Genomic DNA, 22,287 nt, shown 5'->3' with positions numbered 1-22,287 from the left:
AAAAAGATTAGAGAATAAAGATTAATGGGTTTTTGCACAGAAGAGAATTTGTCTTGGAGCGTGATCACTTCTAGCCTTTTAAGTTTTACATCAGTAATAATGTGCATTTTGTATTAGAAGTTCGCTTTCAATTATGTACACATAATAACCCCAATTTATGCCTATGGGGGTCCAGATTGGTAACATGGAAAAACTAAACAAATCTAAAGAAATTGAGGACATTTCAAAGGTTTTGTGAAGAGTGGCTTGAAGCGAAGTCAATAGCTCATGTTGCTGCCAAAAAAATTATACAAGTTGTAAAACCTCTCACTCTACCAAGACATATCACTGCGCATCCATCAACTGAAACTATGAAGTGTGCCACCACATCAATGGTAGAGTTCTCACACAGTGATCACCATTTTGTTATTGGCTTCAGTACGATGTGAGAGACCATACTCCATTTTCTGTCTGTGATATCCCTATTGTCTTATAAAAAGGATCAAGCAACACTGCTAAAGTACCTATCAGCTACATATCTTGGAGGGAACTTTCCTTTGTCTGTGGGTCACTACTTAATTGCCTGCACCTGCATTAATAAAGCAGAAATCCTATTTAGTACACCATATAAGGCTGTGCTGTATTGATTTCGTGAAATCTCAAAACATACTTTAATGTCTGGAGTTCAAAAGGCATAGAAGAGAGCGACTTTGGCTCACAACGGCTAAAAGAGAAAGTCATGCGTCTGTAATTCATTGACCTCATTGACTTATACTAAAGCCAGCTTGGGTGTCCACAATCTTGCCAAAAAAAAAGCATCAAATGGGATGCAATCTGCAAAAGAGGCTTCTAATGGGCCCTCCATTATAGAGGTAATTGTAAGGCCCCCCATACACATTAGACCAACGTCGTCAGTACCCGCCTATATCAACGAGTTCGGTCTAATGTGTATGGGGACCCCCGACAGATGATATCAAGGAAATAAGCATCGAGCATGTGGGATTTTGGACTGCCAATCTTTTTGTTGTCTACAGATATGCCACCAGAGATATCTGGCAGGGACTCTCTCGTTAAGAAGACAGGAGCGCTCATGGGTACGGGAGAATGGGGCAAGATAGCTGTTGGACGAGCAATCAACCAAGCCATCGTTCAGTCGACAGCTGTTTAACGCATGTAGAGGACTTTAGGACATATCCCTTTATGCATTAATTAAGAAAACGCAACTTTACGCAGGCAAGTACATTTTCTTCTGCACTTTTATTACACGCTGTACTCTTTAGTCTCTTAAGTAAGCACCATGAACAGGTCACTACCTAGACAAATGTCTCTGCTCTTCCAACTTTCTCACTGCTGACCTTATGTCAGTCATACGGGTGTAAAATACGGTAAACGAGACAACATTGGTTTTCAAATATTAACATGACATCCCTTCCAGTCCCAACTTTTTAAGTGAGGGCTGCATTTTTACATTTCACCTGCAAAAATTCTTATCAATGGAATGAGGAGTGTAAAAAAAAAACAAAAGAAAAAAAACAAACACACTGTACATAATGTAAGTGAAATGTCAACAGAGTCATTACCGATTACGGTACATAAAATATTAGTGAATTAAATAATAAGAAATTCTTGACTGACTAGCTCCCATAAGTCTGAAATTAGAGCAGGATAGCCATGGGAATTCAGATGTCCCTCAGCTGCCGAGAGTTCCCAGCAGCTTCTTACAGATTGCTTTCCAAGTACCAGACTGTTCTTAAATAACGTAACCCATTTACAGACCTTAATCTGAATTTGATGATGGTATATATTGAAGTTTGCTGATTGGAAAGTCTGAAATCTCTGCAGCCAGCCTGCTCTATTTAGCTCTGATAGCTATTGCAAAGTTTCCATTAAAGGGTTATTCTCATGTTCTTTCATGAGGGAAATTGCAAAGTACTCGTAAAAACAAGCAACGTCGCAATTTCCTCATTACGAAAAAATTCTCTAAGTTCTCAAGTATACTGCTTGTTTCCTAGGTTAACGGCCACCTCTGCAGTCCATCAGTATTGGTCAAACATGAACAGCGCCTGCAAGCTCTTTCTAACGGAGCATGTCAGCACTGCTCTGAAGCTGGTCGGAAAGCTGAAGAGCTCTGTTGACCTGCAATCCCGACCAGTTTCAGTAGCACATTGCGCCTCTGATGCTGCGGAGGTGAAAGCTGTAGATTATGTTGTGGATCTGAACTGTAAACCAAGAAGGAGCGTACAGCCCCACCAGCAAGAAAGCAGATGAAACACCCCTATTTTAATAATATTTATGTAGATCACTATTGTTGCAGAACCTAAAAATGGGGTTGACCAAAGAAATAATCAACGGGGTTGTGCTATAAACATAAGGTATAAAGTATTCACATGTGCATTGGCTATGGACCGATGGAGTACAGATGCTGCGCCCTTTCTTGCCATACACTCATTTGGAGTGGGCGGTAATTTTTGCTCTAGAGGTCTGCCAACACTATGTGCGCTAGAACTTCCTTTCCCTAAGCTCCAATGTATGCATTATTTTAGCAGACAAAAATAATAAAAATCTTGATTGAAACCTTAAAGCAAGTGTGAACCGAGCCGAAAATAACTAGGTTCTGTGACGCCTAAATTTCAACATTTGCAAACTCTCAATAGTGTTTGTTCAAGTACTGTAGGATTATGGGATGTATGAAAGAGATTCAGAAGATCTTCAAAAAAATGTCTCGTAAGTCCCATTATCTGACAGTACCCAGCAATATTACAATGGTTTTAACCCAGATGTGACTTTGAAGAATATGAACACCTTAGGGGGTCATTTTGTTTTTTCTTAAATGCTTGAATTCTGAGACAGAGAATGTTCTTGCAAATTAGGTTCCATAAAATTTTTTGCACAGTTTGACTTCTATTGCTGGCTGCGGAATGGGTTAACTAAAATCCATCAGAGTACAGTGGTGAAATGGTAAAAAAAAAAAAAGAGAAAAAAAATACCAAAGTTTTTCAGGTTTTTTTTACACTGTTCATTGGTCAGTAATAAAAATGACCTGGTAATGCGATTTTGTATTTAAGTTGTGAAGAAAAAAATGTAGAAAAAAAGAAAATTATGATTGTCTTGCCAATTTCCAAGACCTGTAAATTTTATTTGTCTGCTGATGTACGGAGCCCTTAAAGTCAACTCGTCACTATGAAAATGAAGTCCAATCTGCAGGCGCCATGTTATAGAGCTGGGGGAGCTGTCAGTCAATTAGAATGACGTCAGAAGTCAACAGAGTAGGGCGAAAAAGAAGTCGCTGCTCTGTTGAAGTGATGTCAGCAGAGGCAGTTGAATCGCCAGCAGGAGTGTTCTGAGACCGCTTTGTGCCAGGGAAGAACAGCACCGAATACAACAGGCAGGTAAGTAGCAACTACCTGCCTGTTAGTGCTTAGGTACAATTTTTGTTTTTTTACAAAGTCCAGGATATCCCCTTTAACACTATCTATGAGGGAGCATTGCTGGGACTTGTGGTTCAATGCTCCAGCACCAACTCCACTAATAGCACAAGCTGTGGAGGGGATTTTGTTCTCATTGTTTTAAGTGCACCAATGATTTCTGCAAGCGTGCCAACATCCGTGGCAACCATCTGCAGTGGCGTAACTACAAAGTTATGGGTTCCGGTGCGAACTTTCAAATGGGGACCCCCCATGCCAAAATACACGCACATCTCTGCTCTGTCCACCTCATACACATGCGGCTCCGCTCCGTCCACACTGCTCCTCTCCGTCCACCTCATACACCCACACAGCTCCTCTCCATACACGTCACACACATGCGGCTCCACTCCGTACAAGCATGGCTCCTCTCCGTCCACCTCGTACACACATAGCTTCTCTCCGTACACCGCTTGTACACACACGGCTGCTCTCCATACACTTCACACACATGGCTCCGCTTCTTACACCTCGTACACACATGGCATCGCTCCGTACACCTCGTACACACACGGCTCCGCTCCGTACACCTCGTACACACACGACTCCGCTCCATGCACCTTGTACACACACAGCTCCTCTCCATACACCTCATACACACGTGGCTGCGCTCTGTACTGTACACACACGGCTCTGCTACATCCACCCTATAAACCCCTCCTGACCGCACACATACTTACCCTCTTCCAGCACCATGACAACCAGCAAAGCAGAGTCCTGCACACACCAAGGCCCCTGATCATGTGACCCGTGACTCTTCCCCTCCTGTGACCTCATCACAGGTCCTGTGCGCACAGAGCAGCCATCGCCTCAGGCCAATTGCAGCCTGGCAGCCAATGAGCGGCTGCAGCTCCGCGATCGGGCCCCTAAGCACTCAGGGCCCGTCGCAGCTGCGACCACGGTAGATACGCCCTTGTCTATCTGCTCAGCGCCACCTGCTCTACAAATGTGGTGCCTGCAATTTGGACTGCATTTTCATGGTCACAGGTTCCCTATAAGATTGGTCTATATGCTGGTGCCCTTCATCGCTTGGTATATATACTTTAATGCTATAGTGAAGCAATATAAAAATCAAAATTATGTTCGCCTATTAAGCTGGGCTTAACAAGAGGACTTAGATGGCAGTCAAAGGGGCTTCAGCAGGCTCACTGGTTGTTATGCGTAGGGAAGATGGTGGATGTCAATGACTGACAGTGGCATTTAAATTAAGTAGCTGCGATCAGAATTAACTACAAGTAAAACAACTAGTATGGTTGATTCTCAATTCCTGAGCCTGCCCCATACACTGGCACCAGACATGTTATATCCCATTTTCTCACACTGGGAAGGGGTTAATAATATAGTCAGAACCAAATGAGCATCAGATCACGTCTGCTCATGATTACAGCAGCAACCTCTGAGATCCCCACTGATGCTAACGAGTAAGGCAGATGCACTAGTACTTTACCTCCCAACCACCGGGAGCTGCAACATGGTCCCATTCACTTGAGCAGGGTTGTAGCTCCCTGCAGAGAGGGTGGCCGGAGAAGGTCGCTATATGGGAGAAAAGAGTGAAGGGGATGCAGAGACAAACCAGTGCAGAGGTCCGCACTCTCAGGATCGGGTGGTGGATCAGACAGAAAAACGACATATGACGGAGGTATACAGAGGTACAATAAGGCCCCAAGATCCTCAATTGGTTTTATTACTGAACGGAGAACATTTAGCCTTCTCTATGAGGCCTAACGCTCAGTACAAAAGATAAAATCAATTCACGGTGAGGGCTTTATATTCTTTCAGTATCTACCAAAATTATGACAGAAATACTCACAGAGTCATACGCCGTTAAAATCCTTTTCATGACCTCTGGAACCGTGCCTTGTAGCTCCATGGTGGGATACTGATCTGTGAGATTCATGACAACTACTGGGGTGTTGTCAGGTCCTGCGAGGCGGGTTGACAGAGCCATGATGCACTGCATAAGATTAGCTACAGGAGAAAGTCCACACAGCTCTTTAAAGGAAACAACAGCATTCTGTGTATATAAAAAGTGAAAAAAGACTTGGATTAGTATATAATGTATATATAATACAGCAGTATATGCATCACATGTATAGTACAGTTGCATGAGATTATAATATATATACAGTATATACATACACACACACATTATATATATATATATATATATATATATATATATATATATATATATATATATATATATATATATATATATACACACACACACACACACACACACAGACAATTCAGAAAAATACAGGCAGCACATCATATGAGGACAGAAGAATAGTGCTATTTAATAGCCCATAATGGTGATGTTTCCGTTAAAAATGAGAACCTTTCTCAATCTTGGAAACCTGAAAGGTTCTCATTTTCTAACCGAAACGTCACCATAATGGTCTACTAAATAGCACTATTTTTTCATCATCATATGGTGCGCTGCCTCTACTTTTGTGAACTATATTAAAAGGTTGGTACATTCTGCTATGCTGGGGCTGCTTCGATCTTTTTATTATATATATATATATATATATATATATATATATATATATATATATATATATATATATATATATATTAATGGAATAGTATGTGTATATATATATATATATATATATATATATATATATAGTAAAACAGTGTTATTATATATTAGTATGTATAGTACATATAAAGTACAGTATGTATAATATACAGTATGTGATATAGTAGTATGTACATTACATATATAGTACAGCATAATTTATTTTATATATCAGTATGTTAGCTACATATATAGTACATATATAGTACTATTGTATTTATTATATATTAATATGTACAGTACGTATATAGTACAGTAGAATTTATATCTAATATATAAAGCTCAATGTGGGAGTGCATGTATGTATTTATGTATGTATGTCCGGGATTGGCATCCGCACCGTCGCAGCTACAGCCACGAAATTTGGCACAGTCATATGTCTGGACCCCGAGAGCGTCATAGGCTATGTTGTGAGGCAAAATTTTAACCCCGCACGTTCCAATTCACCAAACAATTTTGCTCCTATCTACATAATGGGGAGAAAGTGAAAGGAAAAGTGTTGGAGGCAAATTGACAGCTGCCAGATGTGAACAAGGGGGACTTAAAGAATGAAAGCGATGGCGCCAAAGAGTATATACCGTACAGTTGCTAAGGTGGGGCCCTGACATGGGATACACACGGGGATATGAACACACACACAAAATGTGCCACACACTACCACGTGCTTCAACACATATACCATCCTCAGCACACATTTCACCACACATACACCAACCTCACCACATAAAAGTCAAAGCACAAAAGTCGCCACTCAAAACTCGCCACGTTGTCCCAGAGCTGTTTAAAAGATGAAAAATGAGCTGTGATTGGTTGCTATCAGCAACAATTTATTACCGTGCCAACACAGACCACCCTCTGACACAGACTGCAGGGGGGAGCCCAGTATCACACAGGATAGGATTAGATACACAGCTCAGCATTCAGTATCACACAGGATAGGATTAGATACACAGCTCAGCAGTCAGTATCACACAGGAGAGGATTAGACACATGGCTCAGCAGTCAGTATCACACAGGAGAGGATTAGATACACAGCTCAGCAGACAGTATCACACAGGATAGAATTAGATACGCAGCTCAGCAGACAGTATCACACAGAAAAGTATTATTAGATACACGGCTCAGCAGACAGTATCACACAGAATAGGATTAGATACACAGCTCAGCAGTCAGTATCACACAGGATAGGATTAGGTGCACGGTTTTTATGTGCAATATGATCATTATAATTTGTTATAACTAACCACAGTTGGTTACTATGCCCAGGCAACGCCGGGCTCTTCAGCTAGTATAGATATATATGTATTTATGGTACAGTATTTATAATATATGCACTATTTTGTACATGATACAGTAGTATATGGACTATACTCTACGATAATGTATATAGTACAGTAGTATGTATAATACATATAAAATAGTATGTACAGTACATATATAGTACAGTAGTATTTATTTTATATATAATAGTATGCATAGTATCATATCTTTTACTATCTTTCACCATTATTTAAATTAGTACACATGCGTAGCAAGCTGCGTTCATATATAGAACAGTAGTATTTATTTTATATATAATAGTATGTATAGTACAGTAGTATATATACTGTATATGTATGGTACAGTAATGTAATATATGCACTATATTGTGCATTATACAGTACTGTGTGGACCATACTGTATTACAATATATTGCACAGTAGTATGTATATAGTATACACACACATGTATGGCAATTATTATCTACCATTACAAACGTTCACATTACCATCCATAGGCTCCAGGACAGTTGGGTGCTGCCAACAAAGTCATATTATACTGTTCACCTGGAAGAGGAGTAGCAGCTTAACAATGAAAAGTCAATAATCACTGACAAGCTACTATGTCCAAGGGGATTAATCTGATATCCTAAATTGGATTGTAGACTGAATACTCTTTTAGTGCAGCAGTGTCTCAACAGCGAACTGTGCCGGCCAAACACAAACAAGCTGCTCTATTTCGAGAACATGACTGCCTCTAGGACATCTAAAACGAAGTGTTTAACTAATTGGCAATAGAGTTGCTCTTGGAGAAATGGAGCAGAAGTCAATTAGAGTTATAAAGGTTGACGGGGAAAAGCATTAACGTACATGAGATCACGTCAAGAAATAAACTTTGAAGGACAATTTATTTGTGGAATGCAGAAAGGGTCAAGGATAGAAAACCACTGATCATACAAAGATGTAGGATGTATACAAATACCAATCAATTCAATAATAGAAATTTTATAATGCAGCATTAAAAGCAAAAACTCAATTGGTTTTCAGCCATAAGCCCTGAAGATGCCCACAAGTGGTGAAAGGAACCTAAGCAACAAGTTGAGCATGCACCGATGGCAGTAGTGCAGTGCTTCTCAAATAGTGAGGTGTCCATCAGTTGGTGTTGAGGCACAGAGACAGGTTTGATCATATGCTGTACAGAACATCTCCTATAAAGAACAATCTCTGATTTGGCAGTGGAGTTAACATTTTTTGTGCCAATTATAATAATATATACCGTAATTATATTGTTTGTTCAGGAGAGAAATTAAGATATTTTTTCACTTTTTGGCAAGAACTCTGACCACTGATGTGGCTCTGATTAGATATGGCTTCCCCCCATGATGAAAATCCTTTTACAGGGACTATGTTGACCTGCCGACTCCGTTCCTCAGCGTCACGGAGAAGAGGAGCCATGAATCATGGAGACCAGACACTTTGTTAAACATCTATAAACATATTTTTTAATGTTCTGTGGTCTACATAGAATCACTTTATCCTGGTAAGAGAAGCTTTCTACTTCTCTTGTATGACTATCAGTAGTTGGAGAAGGTTGATGACAACCGATCCAAACACATTTCTCTTCCAAAACTTTTCCAGTCCATTGGCCAAACAAAATAAATATCTTGACTATAACTAGTTTACTACCTACATGTTAAATTGTTCCTTAATGCATGCAAAAAATAGTTTTTGGGATTGCGGTACCATTAATCACTAGACCAAAAACACCCTGGTTATTAAAAATTGTTATTCAATATAAATATTCCTAGAATAAAATAAAAAGGTTAAGGGCGAATGTGACAAAGAGAAAATGGGTTGGGAGGAGCAGTAGCCATATACAAGTGCTACTCAAAAAATTAGAATATCATCAAAAAGTTATTTCAGTTCTTCAATACAAAAAGTGAAACTCATATAGAGTAATTACAGAGTGATCTATTTCATTGGCTGTAAGCCATAGTCAACATTAACAGAAATAAACACTTGAAATAGATCACTCTGTCTGTAATGACTCTATGTAATATGTGTTTCACTTTTTGTATTGAAGAACTGAAACAAATTAACTATTTGATGATATTCTAATTCTGTGAGAAGCACCTGTATATCTTTCTATCTATGGATCATCGGGATGTGAGATGTGTTCATCAGAGGTAGTCTTGTCTATAAGCACCAATCTTAAAAAAAAAAAAAAAAAAATATATATATTGAAGGAAACTTCTGCATTTTGTTAAAAAATAGGAGTAACACCACAAACTGTTGGTCTCACCTTTGAACATTTTCTCACATCTGGAGCTATTTTAAAAAGGTGTAACATAAATTGTGTGTTAACTTGTTACTCCCTATGGGAAACCTTTGTACAGAAATGGGTAAATGATTTGGGAGAGGAGCAGAAGAGGGAGATGCAGGACATGGCAGAAGCAACATCTCTTCACAGAGGATTACTCACATGCTCACAGGCATTTCTGATGGCGAATATTACCTCCAGTAATGAAGTGCCTAAAATCCTAGATACTTCTGCATACAGCAATATTAATTTAATATTCTCCATCACAGAGTTAAATTAAAAGAAAATTACCATGGCAGGCTCAGGTCGTATGGTAAATACCTGACATTTCTAATACCAAATGTACCATGTGTTTTTGGCAGACAGAATCACTATTGCACGTTCCCGGAATTCGGCCTAAATTGAAAATCTTTTGGGTAACTGTAAGCAAAAAATTTACTTTTTTGTTACAGAATCAGGAGTACTGTTTTGATCAGACATGATCTTCATGGAACGTGTATTCCCTCACAATGGGACTCTGGACTGGAGCTTGCTTTCCTCAGCTGAAGATTTGGAGTCATAAGAAATATATCCTGGAGAACACCTGGTGAACAGCATTTATCACCCTGGTTGTTCTCTCCAAACTTGAAATTTCATGGAACAAACGAGATGGCAGTGGACCGATTTTCCCCAAAAGACCTCACTCTTGTGTGACTGCTTTTTCAATTATCTTTTTGGTTTTTCTTCCCTTTCTCTTGATGTGCCTGTGTGCTTTTTCCTTTCTTTCGTTCTAGCTCTAATTATTATTCAGTGTTCCACCTTCACCTATTTCAGATGTGTAGGTCAACTGACCAAAATGTTTGTTTTACCCTTCCTTTTTTTCTGTCTCTGTTTCTTACTGAGTCAGGTACCCCTTGATAAGAGGGAAGTAATAAATTTATATATCTATATCACGACACATGACACATCTAGCATTGTCTTTCTATTGTTATTTAGCTAACCCAATTGCTACTATTCCTTAAATTGTTTTGTTTCTTTTCTTGATTGATTGCAGCTTCCCATTTTCTGACATTACATTGGCCTAGCATTTGTTATGTTGTGAATACAACATTATGGTAACTTGTTACTTAAAAAAAAAAAAAAAAAAAACTATTGTGAAATACAAACTCTAACATATAACCATGTTATTTAATGCAGAGCTGGCAAATGTAGGCCTTGAGTAGAAAACATCTACATTACAGCCTTACTTATATACTTATATGGAAAGGCATTTAGATTTAACTGGCCATAAAGAATTCCTAATTGACAATGGCCAGGAAAGTTGACAGAACAGAAGGGGAAAAATAAAAAAAACTTGTTAATGCCACTCAACTGTAAGGCACAGAGTGGTTGGAGAGAGGTCCTTATTTTCAGTATTTAAAGGAATTATCCAGAACTATTTTTTTTTACTATGGACCTACAAACTAACTGGCAGGTAGTTGCTAACTACCTGCCTGATATACCCCGATGTGGCACAGCGCTATCACTGCCTGCTACTGCCGGTGATTCAGCTACTCAATATTAACAAACAAATATAGCCTGGAGGGGTCCGCAAATATTAAATCATAACCTTTAATCAATTCGTAAAAAGACAAATATCACAAACAAACCAAATAAAGTGCTTGTGCAAACCTGTGCTCATTAAAAAATGGTTTGGTCTCACCACCATTGACGGACATAAGATCCTGGCCTCCTTCCGGAAGTACCTCGCCGGGAGATCAGTCCAAACAAGGACATGGGCAGTCACTTTCTCTGACCTGACACCTTGCCACTGCAGGGCCTTCTTTGACTTATGGACAGGATAGTTTTCTTTACTTCCCAAATCCCTATATAAACTCCCCTGATGAAGCCCCACCAGCTAAGATAAGCTGTCACTAGAGGAGTCTGGTAGTAGCTTTCTCGTAGAGAACACAGCAGCCATCGGCATAGTGTGCGCTTTTTTGTATGGGGAAGTCGGGAGAGATAGGGGCCGGATGAATGGTTGGCTGAACCATCGTTAAATTAACAGATATCTATTGTTTATGTTGCCTCTAAATATCCAGTACTGACTTGGTTATAATCTCGACATTGCTCATTTGTGAGTTGATGCTAGATGCTCATTGCAAATGGTAGAGTGACTAAAAGTCAACGCAAGAGCCTTCTAATTCAAATCATTTGATAATGCAATACTTTGGGGCAGATTAATCAACTTATTGAAAACTTGTGTAAAACACTTTCAAAAGTTGAAATATTTTTTGTGCAATTTGAGGTTGTGCAACAATATTGGGACTTTTGCCGTTTGAAGTAGCGCTGTCAAAATGGGCGCAGCTGGGGAAGTCCAAGGGCATGGCTATGCCGGCCCATGAAATAAAGCAAAAGTGTCAGAGTTTCTTATGCCAGAAATGCTACTCCAGTCCTTTCTGCAGTCCAGTTGAATTGTTGGCAAGGTGCACGGAGGTGTACACCACTGAGAAGATGCAATAAATTAAATAAGAGGTGTGAACTTCCACCCTGTTACACCAAAGTGAATAGTAAAATTTAAAAGTAATGTATGATAAGCTGCAACTGATTATAAATTAAAAAAGTAACAGATTCTCCTTAAAGATTATTACACTAATTTTCAAGGAGTAAGGCTGGTTTCACATTTGCGTTTTTTAGCGCTGGAAAAAAACGCATACGTGCGCATGCGATTTTTCCCCTATATTTAACATGGGTGCGCATACCTGCGCACTTGTAAGCGCATGTATGCGATTTTCATGCGCTGCGTTTTTTTGGGGTGTGCGATGGTATTTTCCAGACGCTGCATGTTGCATTTTTTGGCCCTTGAAAAAATCGCATGCGCACGTATGCGCACGTTTTGCGCTAAAAATGGCCATTATAGCCTATGGATGCGCATACGTGCGCACTGGCATGCGCAGGTATGCGCTTTTTTAGCGCAGCGTTTTTTGGGTGGTGTCCACTTTTTATCCTAGTTAGAATCTTCTAAAGTCCAAAAAAAAAAGGCTATATAAAGGAGGTGCCTGCCAAAACTCTGCCACTACTACACTAGACAGATTGAAGAGCAGACATTCAACCAAGAACACATTATATCAGCGAAGAATGTGAGTATATTACATTATATGCCTGTCCTTTTAAATTATGTATGTACTAATGATTTTTATTATTTTTACATGCAGTATGTCTTCAGAATCGGAGTATTCCCCATCGCGGCAGGAATTGGCGCAAGCAGACCGTGAGGTGATTATTTTCGTGCATCTGGTAAGTATATCTGCTGCTTCTCCAAATCTCTTACGTTTTTTTCAACTTTCAGACATCGTCATCATCATCTGCGGACGGGAATAGTGAGGGCGAACAGCAGGAGCAGCGAAGCCAAGTCCCGGTGGTGATACGTAATGTAAGTATCAAATGATTTGTAATGTTTTTTTTTTTTTTTTTATCTTCTATTTTTACTCTTTTTTTTTTTTCTTTTTTTGTAACTTTTTAGTCAATTTAAATTTGATTATTCTAATGAATGTGTTTTGTCTAGGTTCCACAACGGGATGAAGACGTCTACCTGGATAATGAGCAGCTCATCAGCCTGGTCCAGGAGCGTTCGCCGTTGTGGGACAGCCGTGACCGGCTGTACAAGGACAATGTGGTGACACGGCGGCTATGGAATGAGGTGGCCGCAGCGTTGATGGATGGCTGGGACAGCGCCACAGCATCCGCCAAAAAGGCGTTTAGTGAGTATTTCCCTGCTCTGTATTGTGCCGCAGTGACTGTTGTCCTTGACGGCACTGTTGGGTTTCGTGCTAGGCGTATTCTAGCAGGAAACCCAACAGTGTCATCGTGGTCTACAGTGACTGCTTTGAGTATTGTATTGCTACATTGTGCCGCAGTGACTGTTGTCCTTGACGGCACTGTTGGGTTTCGTGCTAGGCGTATTCTAGCAGGAAACCCAACAGTGTCATCGTGGTCTACAGTGACTGCTTTGAGTATTGTATTGCTACATTGTGCCGCAGTGACTGTTGTCCTTTACGGCACTGTTGGGTTTCGTGCTAGGCGTATTCTAGCAGGAAACCCAACAGTGTCATCGGGGTCTACAGTGACTGCTTTGAGTATTGTATTGCTACATTGTGCCGCAGTGACTGTTGTCCTTGACGGCACTGTTGGGTTTCGTGCTAGGCGTATTCTAGCAGGAAACCCAACAGTGTCATCGTGGTCTACAGTGACTGCTTTGAGTATTGTATTGCTACATTGTGCCGCAGTGACTGTTGTCCTTGACGGCACTGTTGGGTTTCGTGCTAGGCGTATTCTAGCAGGAAACCCAACAGTGTCATCGTGGTCTACAGTGACTGCTTTGAGTATTGTATTGCTACATTGTGCCGCAGTGACTGTTGTCCTTGACGGCACTGTTGGGTTTCGTGCTAGGCGTATTCTAGCAGGAAACCCAACAGTGTCATCGGGGTCTACAGTGACTGCTTTGAGTATTGTATTGCTACATTGTGCCGCAGTGACTGTTGTCCTTGACGGCACTGTTGGGTTTCGTGCTAGGCGTATTCTAGCAGGAAACCCAATAGTGTCATCGTGGTCTACAGTGACTGCTTTGAGTATTGTATTGCTACATTGTGCCGCAGTGACTGTTGTCCTTGACGGCACTGTTGGGTTTCGTGCTAGGTGTATTCTAGCAGGAAACCCAACAGTGTCATCGGGGTGTACAGTGACTGCTTTGAGTATTGTATTGCTAAATTGTGAAGCAGTGACTGTTGTACTTGACGGCACTGTTTTTTTTTATCAACAGTGGACAAAGTCCGAACACGTTGGCGTTCGATCAAGGACCGCTTCAACAGTGATGTTCGTGCTGAGGGCCAGGTTCGCAGTGGATCTGCGTCAAGGACCAGAACTAGATACCGTCACTATCACGCGTTGCAGTTCCTAAGACCGGTCCTTGCCACAAGATCGTAAGTATTATACATTTTGGGTTTTTATTTTTATTAATCTGTGTTTTTCTAATCCACAGCTGATGCTTCTTGTAAAGGCATGGTAGTAATGATTTTCCTTTCTTCCACAGCACCTGGAGCAGCACCCTGCAACCTGGCCCTGGAGCGGTCCTTCGTCGGACGTCCTCTGACCCGTCCCAGCCATCCGACAGCCAGGAAGCACCTTGCAGGTCCCACACACACACAGCTGGTGACCAGGAAGCTGGGCCATCAGGTGTTCCCCTGTCCCAGGTCTCTGCCACTGGTTATGCGGGCACTACCCGCCAGCGGCAGAGGGCCTTGGACAGGAATGTCTTGCCCGAGTTTATGCATTTGAGCGAGACATTTAATTCCAGCCTCAAGTCACTGTCCGACAGAGTTGAAAGCGGTTTTGCACTGATGGAACGTGGTTTTAACCACTTTGAACACCGCTTCAATTCTGTAGAACAGCGCCTTGACCGTCTGGAGGCCGACCTCAACAGACCAGCACACCATTTTTTTAGTAAGATTGAAAAGGGCATGGCGGAACACCTTAGTCCTGATCAACAGCTGAATGTGCTGCAGGCCTGCAACAATGCTTTCTTGCAGGCTATGCAGCATAATCGGTACGGTCAGCAGTCAGTGGTGTCCTTTCCACCTGTGCCACCATTGACTCGCTTCACCTCACTACCGACTTGTGCTGCATACCACTGCACGGACACCTCTCTTCAAAGGCTGGACACCCACCGTTACACCACCACAAGTCTGAGTGCAGCTGGTCACTTCACCGACACCACCATGGCAAGCGCTGCTCCTGTCTGGAGCACCACCGCCAATCCCATGCATGCGTGGAGCTCAGCCACCACTAGGCAAACATGGAACAGCCCTGCCGCTACAACAACATGTAGTAGCCCTGCCACCACCACTCTGCAAACCTGGGCCATCACTGCCGCCACCAGTCCTCCTGCAAGGACGAGCACTGAACAAGAAGAGCAGCATCAGCCACCTCAGCAGCAGCAGCCAACTCAGCAGACGCCACCTCAGCAGCAGCAGCCACCTCAGCAGCAGCCGCCACCTCAGCAGCAGCAGCAACCACCTCAGCAGCAGCCGCCACCTCAGCAGCAGCAGCAACCACCTCAGCAGCAGCTGCCACCTCAGCAGCAGCCGCCACCTCAGCAGCAGCCGCCACCTCAGCAGCAGCCGCAACCTCAGCAGCAGCAGCCGCCACCTCAGCAGCAGCAGCCATACCAGCAGACGGGGGACCTACATTCCATATTTGCCCCTACTTCAAGGCGAAATCAATCAAGGCGGGCATTGGGCCAAAGTCGGTCCAGGCACACAAGCCTACGGCGACATGCCATTACAACTAATGTAACTGAACAGATTTCCTCTCCTACAAGTGTTCCAAGTTTAATTCCCTTAACTGGACTACCTTCCCCCACAAGTTTTGTTGCCCCTTCCCCTCAAACACCGTCTTCAACTGCAAGTGTTGCATATTCCCTGCACACCCCCAAATTGAAACCATCTGCCCCCAAACGCCGTAAAAAATAATTTTTAAATTTTTTTTTTGTGATAAAAAATAAATTTACATTTGTGGTTCACCATTAATAAGTTTCATTAATGTTGTTTGCGCCGCTCACACACACTGATGGGTAAATACATGTTAAAAACCAACCCAAGGGCTAGTATAGTCATATGTGAAATAACATGGACTAGTATAGTCATTCAAAGGCCTAGTGTAATAACTCTAGTTTTACAAAATAGAATCTGGTTTCATGAAAAACAAACTGTTGAAACTTGTCTAAAAAATAAGTTTCTTTCTAGTTTCACCAGTTTGTTTTTGGTGAAACAAGATGCTAGTTGTTAAAAATCGAGTTATTACAGTAGGCCTTGGTATGACTATACTAGGCCGTGGTATTTCACATATACTACTAGCCCCAAGGCCTAGTATACTCATATTTGAAATACCACGGCCTAGTATAGTCATTCCAAGGCCTAGTGTAATAACTCTAGTTTTACCAAATAGAATCTGGTTTCATGAAAAACAAACTGTTGAAACTTGTCTAAAAAATAAGTTTCTTTCTAGTTTCACCAGTTTGTTTTTGTTGAAACAAGATGCTAGTTGTTAAAAATCGAGTTATTACAGTAGGCCTTGGTATGACTATACTAGGCCGTGGTATTTCACATATTACTATACTACTAGCCCCAAGGCCTAGTATACTCATATTTGAAATACCACGGCCTAGTATAGTCATTCAAAGGCCTAGTGTAATAACTTTTAATGGAGCAGATTACATTCATCCACTCAATGCTGACTTGTATTCCCCATGGACTTTCATTGGGGTTGGGTTTTGAGTGTTGTGTTTTGAGAAAATCACATACTTTGTTTTAAACTATTTGCACAATTTTATCTTGAAAAAAAATGGTTTCCTGATTCATGGCCTGCAGCTTTGCTCATTCCAATATATTTCACGCAGACTAGCAATGCTGCATTTTAACTCGTATGTGTATTTACCTGCCCAGGTGTGTGAACATAACAAAATTCAGTTATACATGGGAAGTTTTTTAATTAATCGGAGTTTAAAAAATATAGTGCACTCAGTAATGGTATCAAATAAGGATTTTTATTACCATAAACAACAACATTACACCATTTCATCTTGCCAGTGCACCCGTCCTACATCAGAAATAAAGTAGGCCGCAAATTTGTCCCTCATTTGGCCAACTTCAACGGATGACCTGAGAGTGTGCTGAGTGAATTCAGGCAATGGGTTAGGAGCATCATCGTCCAGTTCAAAGGTCGGGTGCTCTTTAGCCATCACAAAGTTATGTAGAACCACACAGGCCTTCACCACCTCATCGACTGTTTCAAGTTTAAGATTAATGGCCGTGCCCAGAATTCGCCATCTGGAAACAAGAATCCCAAAAGCACACTCGACAGTTCTTCTGGCCCTGGTCAGCCTGTAATTAAAAATTTTTTTGGTGTGGTCCAAGTCCCGGCTGGAGTAGGGTTTCAGTAAGTTTCCGCACATTTGAAAAGCCTCATCGCCAACCATTACAAAGGGCAGTGGCGGAGCTTCGGTGTGAGGAAGAGGCCGTGGCATAGGGAAATTAAATTGGTTGCCATACAACCTCCGGCCCATGTCTGAGTTTTTAAAAGCCTGCGAGTCATTACCACGGCCAAATGCTCCAATGTCCACTGCTACAAACATACATCCGGCATCCGCAATTGCAATGAGTACTATTGAAAAGTACTTTTTGTAATTATAGTACTCAGATCCCGTTCTTTGGGGTTTGATGATCCGTATGTGTTTCCCATCAACAGCTCCCAAACAGTTGGGAAAATTGCATACTGTCCAGAATTTGTCAGCAATTTCCATCCACTTTTCAGCGGTGGGCAGGGGCATAAATTCTGGGCAAAGAACATTCCAGAGAGCCCGGCAGGTGTCAGCAACAATTCCAGACAAGGTAGAGATTCCAATACGGTACTGGAAGTGTAGTGAGGATAGGGTTTCTCCAGTCGCCAGGAATCTGTGAACAGACAAAGAAGTAAAATTAATATTTATGTATATTATTTTTAAAAACTATAAAAAAAATATTAGTACATTCACGAAAACTAATTACCCAAGGTTTTGAATACTAAATTTACAAAAAAAAACATCAGACCACACCCCTTTGTTTTTAAAACATACCGTAATGTCACCAGTAGCCGTTCCTCAGGAGGAATCGCACGACGGAGCTGTGTGTCCTGTCTCCGGATGGATTGTTGGACACGAGCAAGCAAATCCATGAAACTTTCGTGGGACATCCGGATATAATCTGTAAATTTCTCCGGGTTTGACTGGAGCTCGCTGTAGAGGGTATGGTATGCCCCACGGCTCTCCCGGAGTTCAACAATCGGATGTATCCACATACGCCGCCGTCTTCGCTGCCTCTCTCTCTTCCTTTGTTCATGGCAAGCAACTGCATACGCCTGAGCCATCGCGATGTCCAAATCCAAGTTGAAGTGAAAACTCTTCCAGCGCAGATCCATGGTCACGAGAAGAATCAAGCAAATGTGAAGAATACTGTAGACAGGGTGTATATATATTAACATACCACACCCACAATGAAGTCCCATTGGTCTTGTGTGTTGTTGAATGGTTGTTTTTTCTTTTTTGTGGGGTTTTTCCAAAATCTGTAAAAAAACGCAAACGCACAAAAAACGCATACAAACGCGCAAAAACGCTGCGTTTTTTTCCTGCATGCGCATTAAAATGCTGGAAAAAAACGCAGCGTTTGTATGCATTTGTATGCGTTTTTTTAATGCGTTTTTTTGCGGGAAAAACGCGCTGCAAAAAAAAGCAAGTGTGAAACTAGCCTAAACTAAACATATTATGTAATAAAAGGTAGCAAATAATCAGGACCTAGAATAGTCTGAAGATGGTGACCCTTTTGAAGGTGAACTCGAGAGATATTCTGGTTGCACAATACAACATTGGCCTAGCACAGTATTTTACCATCATATACAATTGTGATGCTCTTTATAACTCTTTTGGATACCAATGTAGGATCATAAAACGTAACAAATACTTTTGGCCAAAAGCTCTGCGATAGAAAGCTAACAGGCAACATAATAAATCAGTTGTGACTACTGCTTACATTTTATTCATTGTTCACACACCACAGTAATAAATCTCAGAAATAATTGTCAAAAATTGCATTGATAACCTGTAAAGTAAACCTTCTACATAATGGTAATGCTAAAATGCCAACGGCCACCCAAAACTGGCTTATTCTTTAGACATTGCTTGAGTACTGACAATATTTCGATATTGTCTTTAGTTTTGCCTAATAATGATAGAACTATAAAATATTATATACGCTAATAGAGAAAATGACTATCCCTTTACTATAGAAGAGAAATTTTAAGGGGTTGTCCACTATTCGGACAAACTCTTCAGAATCCCTATGATTCACCCCTGTAAAATAATAACACATACACACCTCCGGTGCTGGCGCCATTCCAGTGATTTCGCCACTGGCTCTCCCAGAAACATAACAATCCCATGATCCCTATCGCCAATAAGCACTGGTTTCACTTTCCTCTCCTACTCTACTGACAAATGACATCTAGAAAAAGCTGCTGCTGCTCGCTCACTTCCTCTGGATGTCTTGATTCGTCCAAAGAAGAGAAGACAGAACCCACTGCTGATTGGCGGCAGGGACTGCGTTACATAACAATGTCACGTAATCCCCTGGGAGAGTTAGTGCCAACACGACTGTAAGGGTAGGTCCACACGTTCAGGAATCAGCAGCACTTTGGACACAGCACCTGGCCGCTAGATAAATTGACATGCTGCGGTCCGGAAAGACACACCACATGTCTGTCTCCACAGGTGATCCGCAGGCGTCGGTGCACGCATAGTGGACATGGGATTTCTTGAAATCCCATCCACTATGCTGTAACATCTGGACGCTGCGGGTTGGACCCTGTGTAAGTATGCAGCGTCCATCGTGAAGCATTTACGGACTATGTGAAGCTACCCTAACAGCGCAGGAAGCAGGAGTAAATATAAGCGGTATTATTTTACAGGGGGGGAAACATAGGAATTCAGAAGGGCTTGTCTAAATGGTAGATAACCCATTTAATTTACGGCAAAGTCTATTTTTGCAAACCTCAATCAGCAGCACAGACATCTCCAGAAAAGAGTTTCGAAACGAGCTCACCTAGTCAGTAGTCCTAGGCGTGCCGAAGCAAGACGACACGCACACTTACAAAAAGCAAGGAGATAATTCCAAAAATGTATTTCCAAAACTAAAAACATGAATCCACGCAACTGAAAAGGCAACGCGTTTCAAACGCTCGCAGGTGTTCTTTGTGTGAACTGCAAAATAAATTTTGGGAATTTTAGATGCTGGAATTTTCTCCTTTTTCTTCTAAATCTCTAGGACCTTGAAGCTTTTGCTACATTTCTCTATAGCAGCGGACCCCAACCTGTAGTTCGGGAGCCACATGTGGCTCGCGGTCCCATGAAATGTGGCTCGCGCCTATCTGCCAGCTTGGTGCATTAGCTCCAGGTCTAGCAAACAGGTATGAGAAGCACATCTTAAAATGGTGAATTCCAGCACAGAAGAGAAGACCTGGATGCACATATTCTGTTATTTGGGGTTTAGATAAAATTGAAGTATGGTACGGTGTAGCCAGGATAATACTAACTTTCAAAGGTGCTTGAAGCTGGATGCGACAGTGTGTTGGGAGTGCTGGATGGGAGAATACCAAATGTGGATACTGTGGGAAGCCCTAGATCTCTTGGGATACTGCTTCAGGTTGATTTCTGTGGAAAAGGTTTAGTTATCATTATACTTGTAATGAGGGCTTTGGTTGCCACCACTGTGAGCAGGGATGGGAGTTGGATGTGGCTCACAACCCTCAGAGGTGAATGTGGCTGTCACGGTCAGAAACGTTGGGGACCACTGAGCTTTAGAGGATAATTCTGATGATTTTGGACAGGTGATTAGAGACAAGTCTGTTGCCAATGGGAGAGAATTTGGGGTCTGAATTGTGGGGATTCTCCAGCTAAAAAAACAAACAAACAAACAACAAAATATTCTGATATAGCCTCTTAAAGAATACTAGGGAATATAGGAGTGTCCTCTGTCAGTGATCCTCGTGGTTACAAAGATCATGTCTTGCTCTCACCTCCGGACACCTGTTATGCCTGCAGGACAACTGACCAGTATCACTGATTTCCTTATAACATTACTATTTTATCAGCAGGAGATTATCACTACAGGACTAGCAAATCTGCTGCCATGAACTTGAGGTCTGAATTATGGGGATTCTCCAGCTAAAAAAAAAAAAAAAAACACAATAAAATATTTTTATATAGCCAATTGAAGAATACTAGGGAATATAGGGGTGTCCTCTGTGGTCAGCGCGATCAGGGCAGCCATTAGGGCATTATTGCCCTTACTGGCGCATGGGGCCCGATGAGCAGGATATAAGGGCTATACAATAAATTTATTCTCTGCTGCTGCTAAAGGACAACTGAGCAGTATCACTCATTTCCGGATCGTCCTCTGGCAGAAAATGATGACTTTTTCCACCTAATTCGAGAGTAGCATTGTATGTAGACAGAGACCCTGATTCCAGTGATATGTCACTGGGCTGCTTGCTGTAGTTATTATAAAATTACTGTTTTATCAGCAGGAGATTATCACTACAGGACTAGTAAATCTGATGCCATGAAGTACTCAATATTCAAGGGCTCTATATAACCCCGCCCCTACCACTGATTGGCTGTTTTCTGCATATGTACACAAAAAGCAGGCCAATTAGTGGTGGGGTTATTCAGAGGTCAGCATTCAGAGAACTGCTAGATCTGCAGCAGATAAACAGGTGATTTAAAGAAATCATAGCAAGCAGCCCAGTAAGTGATACATCACTGGAATTAAGGTCTCTGACCCCAACATCACGCTGCTCTAAGACAGAGTCGCAAAAACCTGGTGATAGATTTCCTTTAATGCTCAACAAGGATTAATCATCATCTGGGATATTTCCATACTTTGTTCCTCTGCCTCTTTTAATTAATGATAAACATTATGTAATCACGACCAGAGGATGTTACCCAGCTACCTCAAATAACTGAGATTAAAATACATTTTATTTTTTACAGATGAAGTAGAGAAAAACAATGAAGACTTCTCTTTGAAATGTACATTTTTAAAATAATTACTGCCCCTTGTCTTACCCCATCTGTAA

General features: G+C 41.5%; 1 protein-coding gene across 2 annotated transcripts in view; it reads right to left on the bottom strand.

The window, feature by feature from the left end:
• Positions 1-22,287, bottom strand: part of PLCL2 (phospholipase C like 2) — a 244,775-nt gene that overhangs the window by 66,564 nt on the left and 155,924 nt on the right. Inside the window, exon 4 of one of the 2 annotated variants that reach the window (XM_073568069.1) lies at positions 5,254-5,457. The exons of the other annotated variant lie outside the window; for it this stretch is intronic. Coding sequence (XP_073424170.1) covers positions 5,254-5,457 — 204 coding nt within the window. The remainder of the gene's footprint in view (positions 1-5,253; positions 5,458-22,287) is intronic. 2 annotated transcript variants of the gene reach the window in all.

The sequence above is a fragment of the Dendrobates tinctorius genome, unplaced genomic scaffold (assembly GCF_039654945.1).
Source record: "Dendrobates tinctorius isolate UK_male_01 unplaced genomic scaffold, ASM3965494v1 ptg000005l, whole genome shotgun sequence".
Lineage (NCBI taxonomy): Eukaryota > Metazoa > Chordata > Amphibia > Anura > Dendrobatidae > Dendrobates > Dendrobates tinctorius.
The sequence above is the reverse complement of the archived record's forward strand: the minus strand, read 5'-3'. Positions and strand labels throughout refer to the sequence as shown.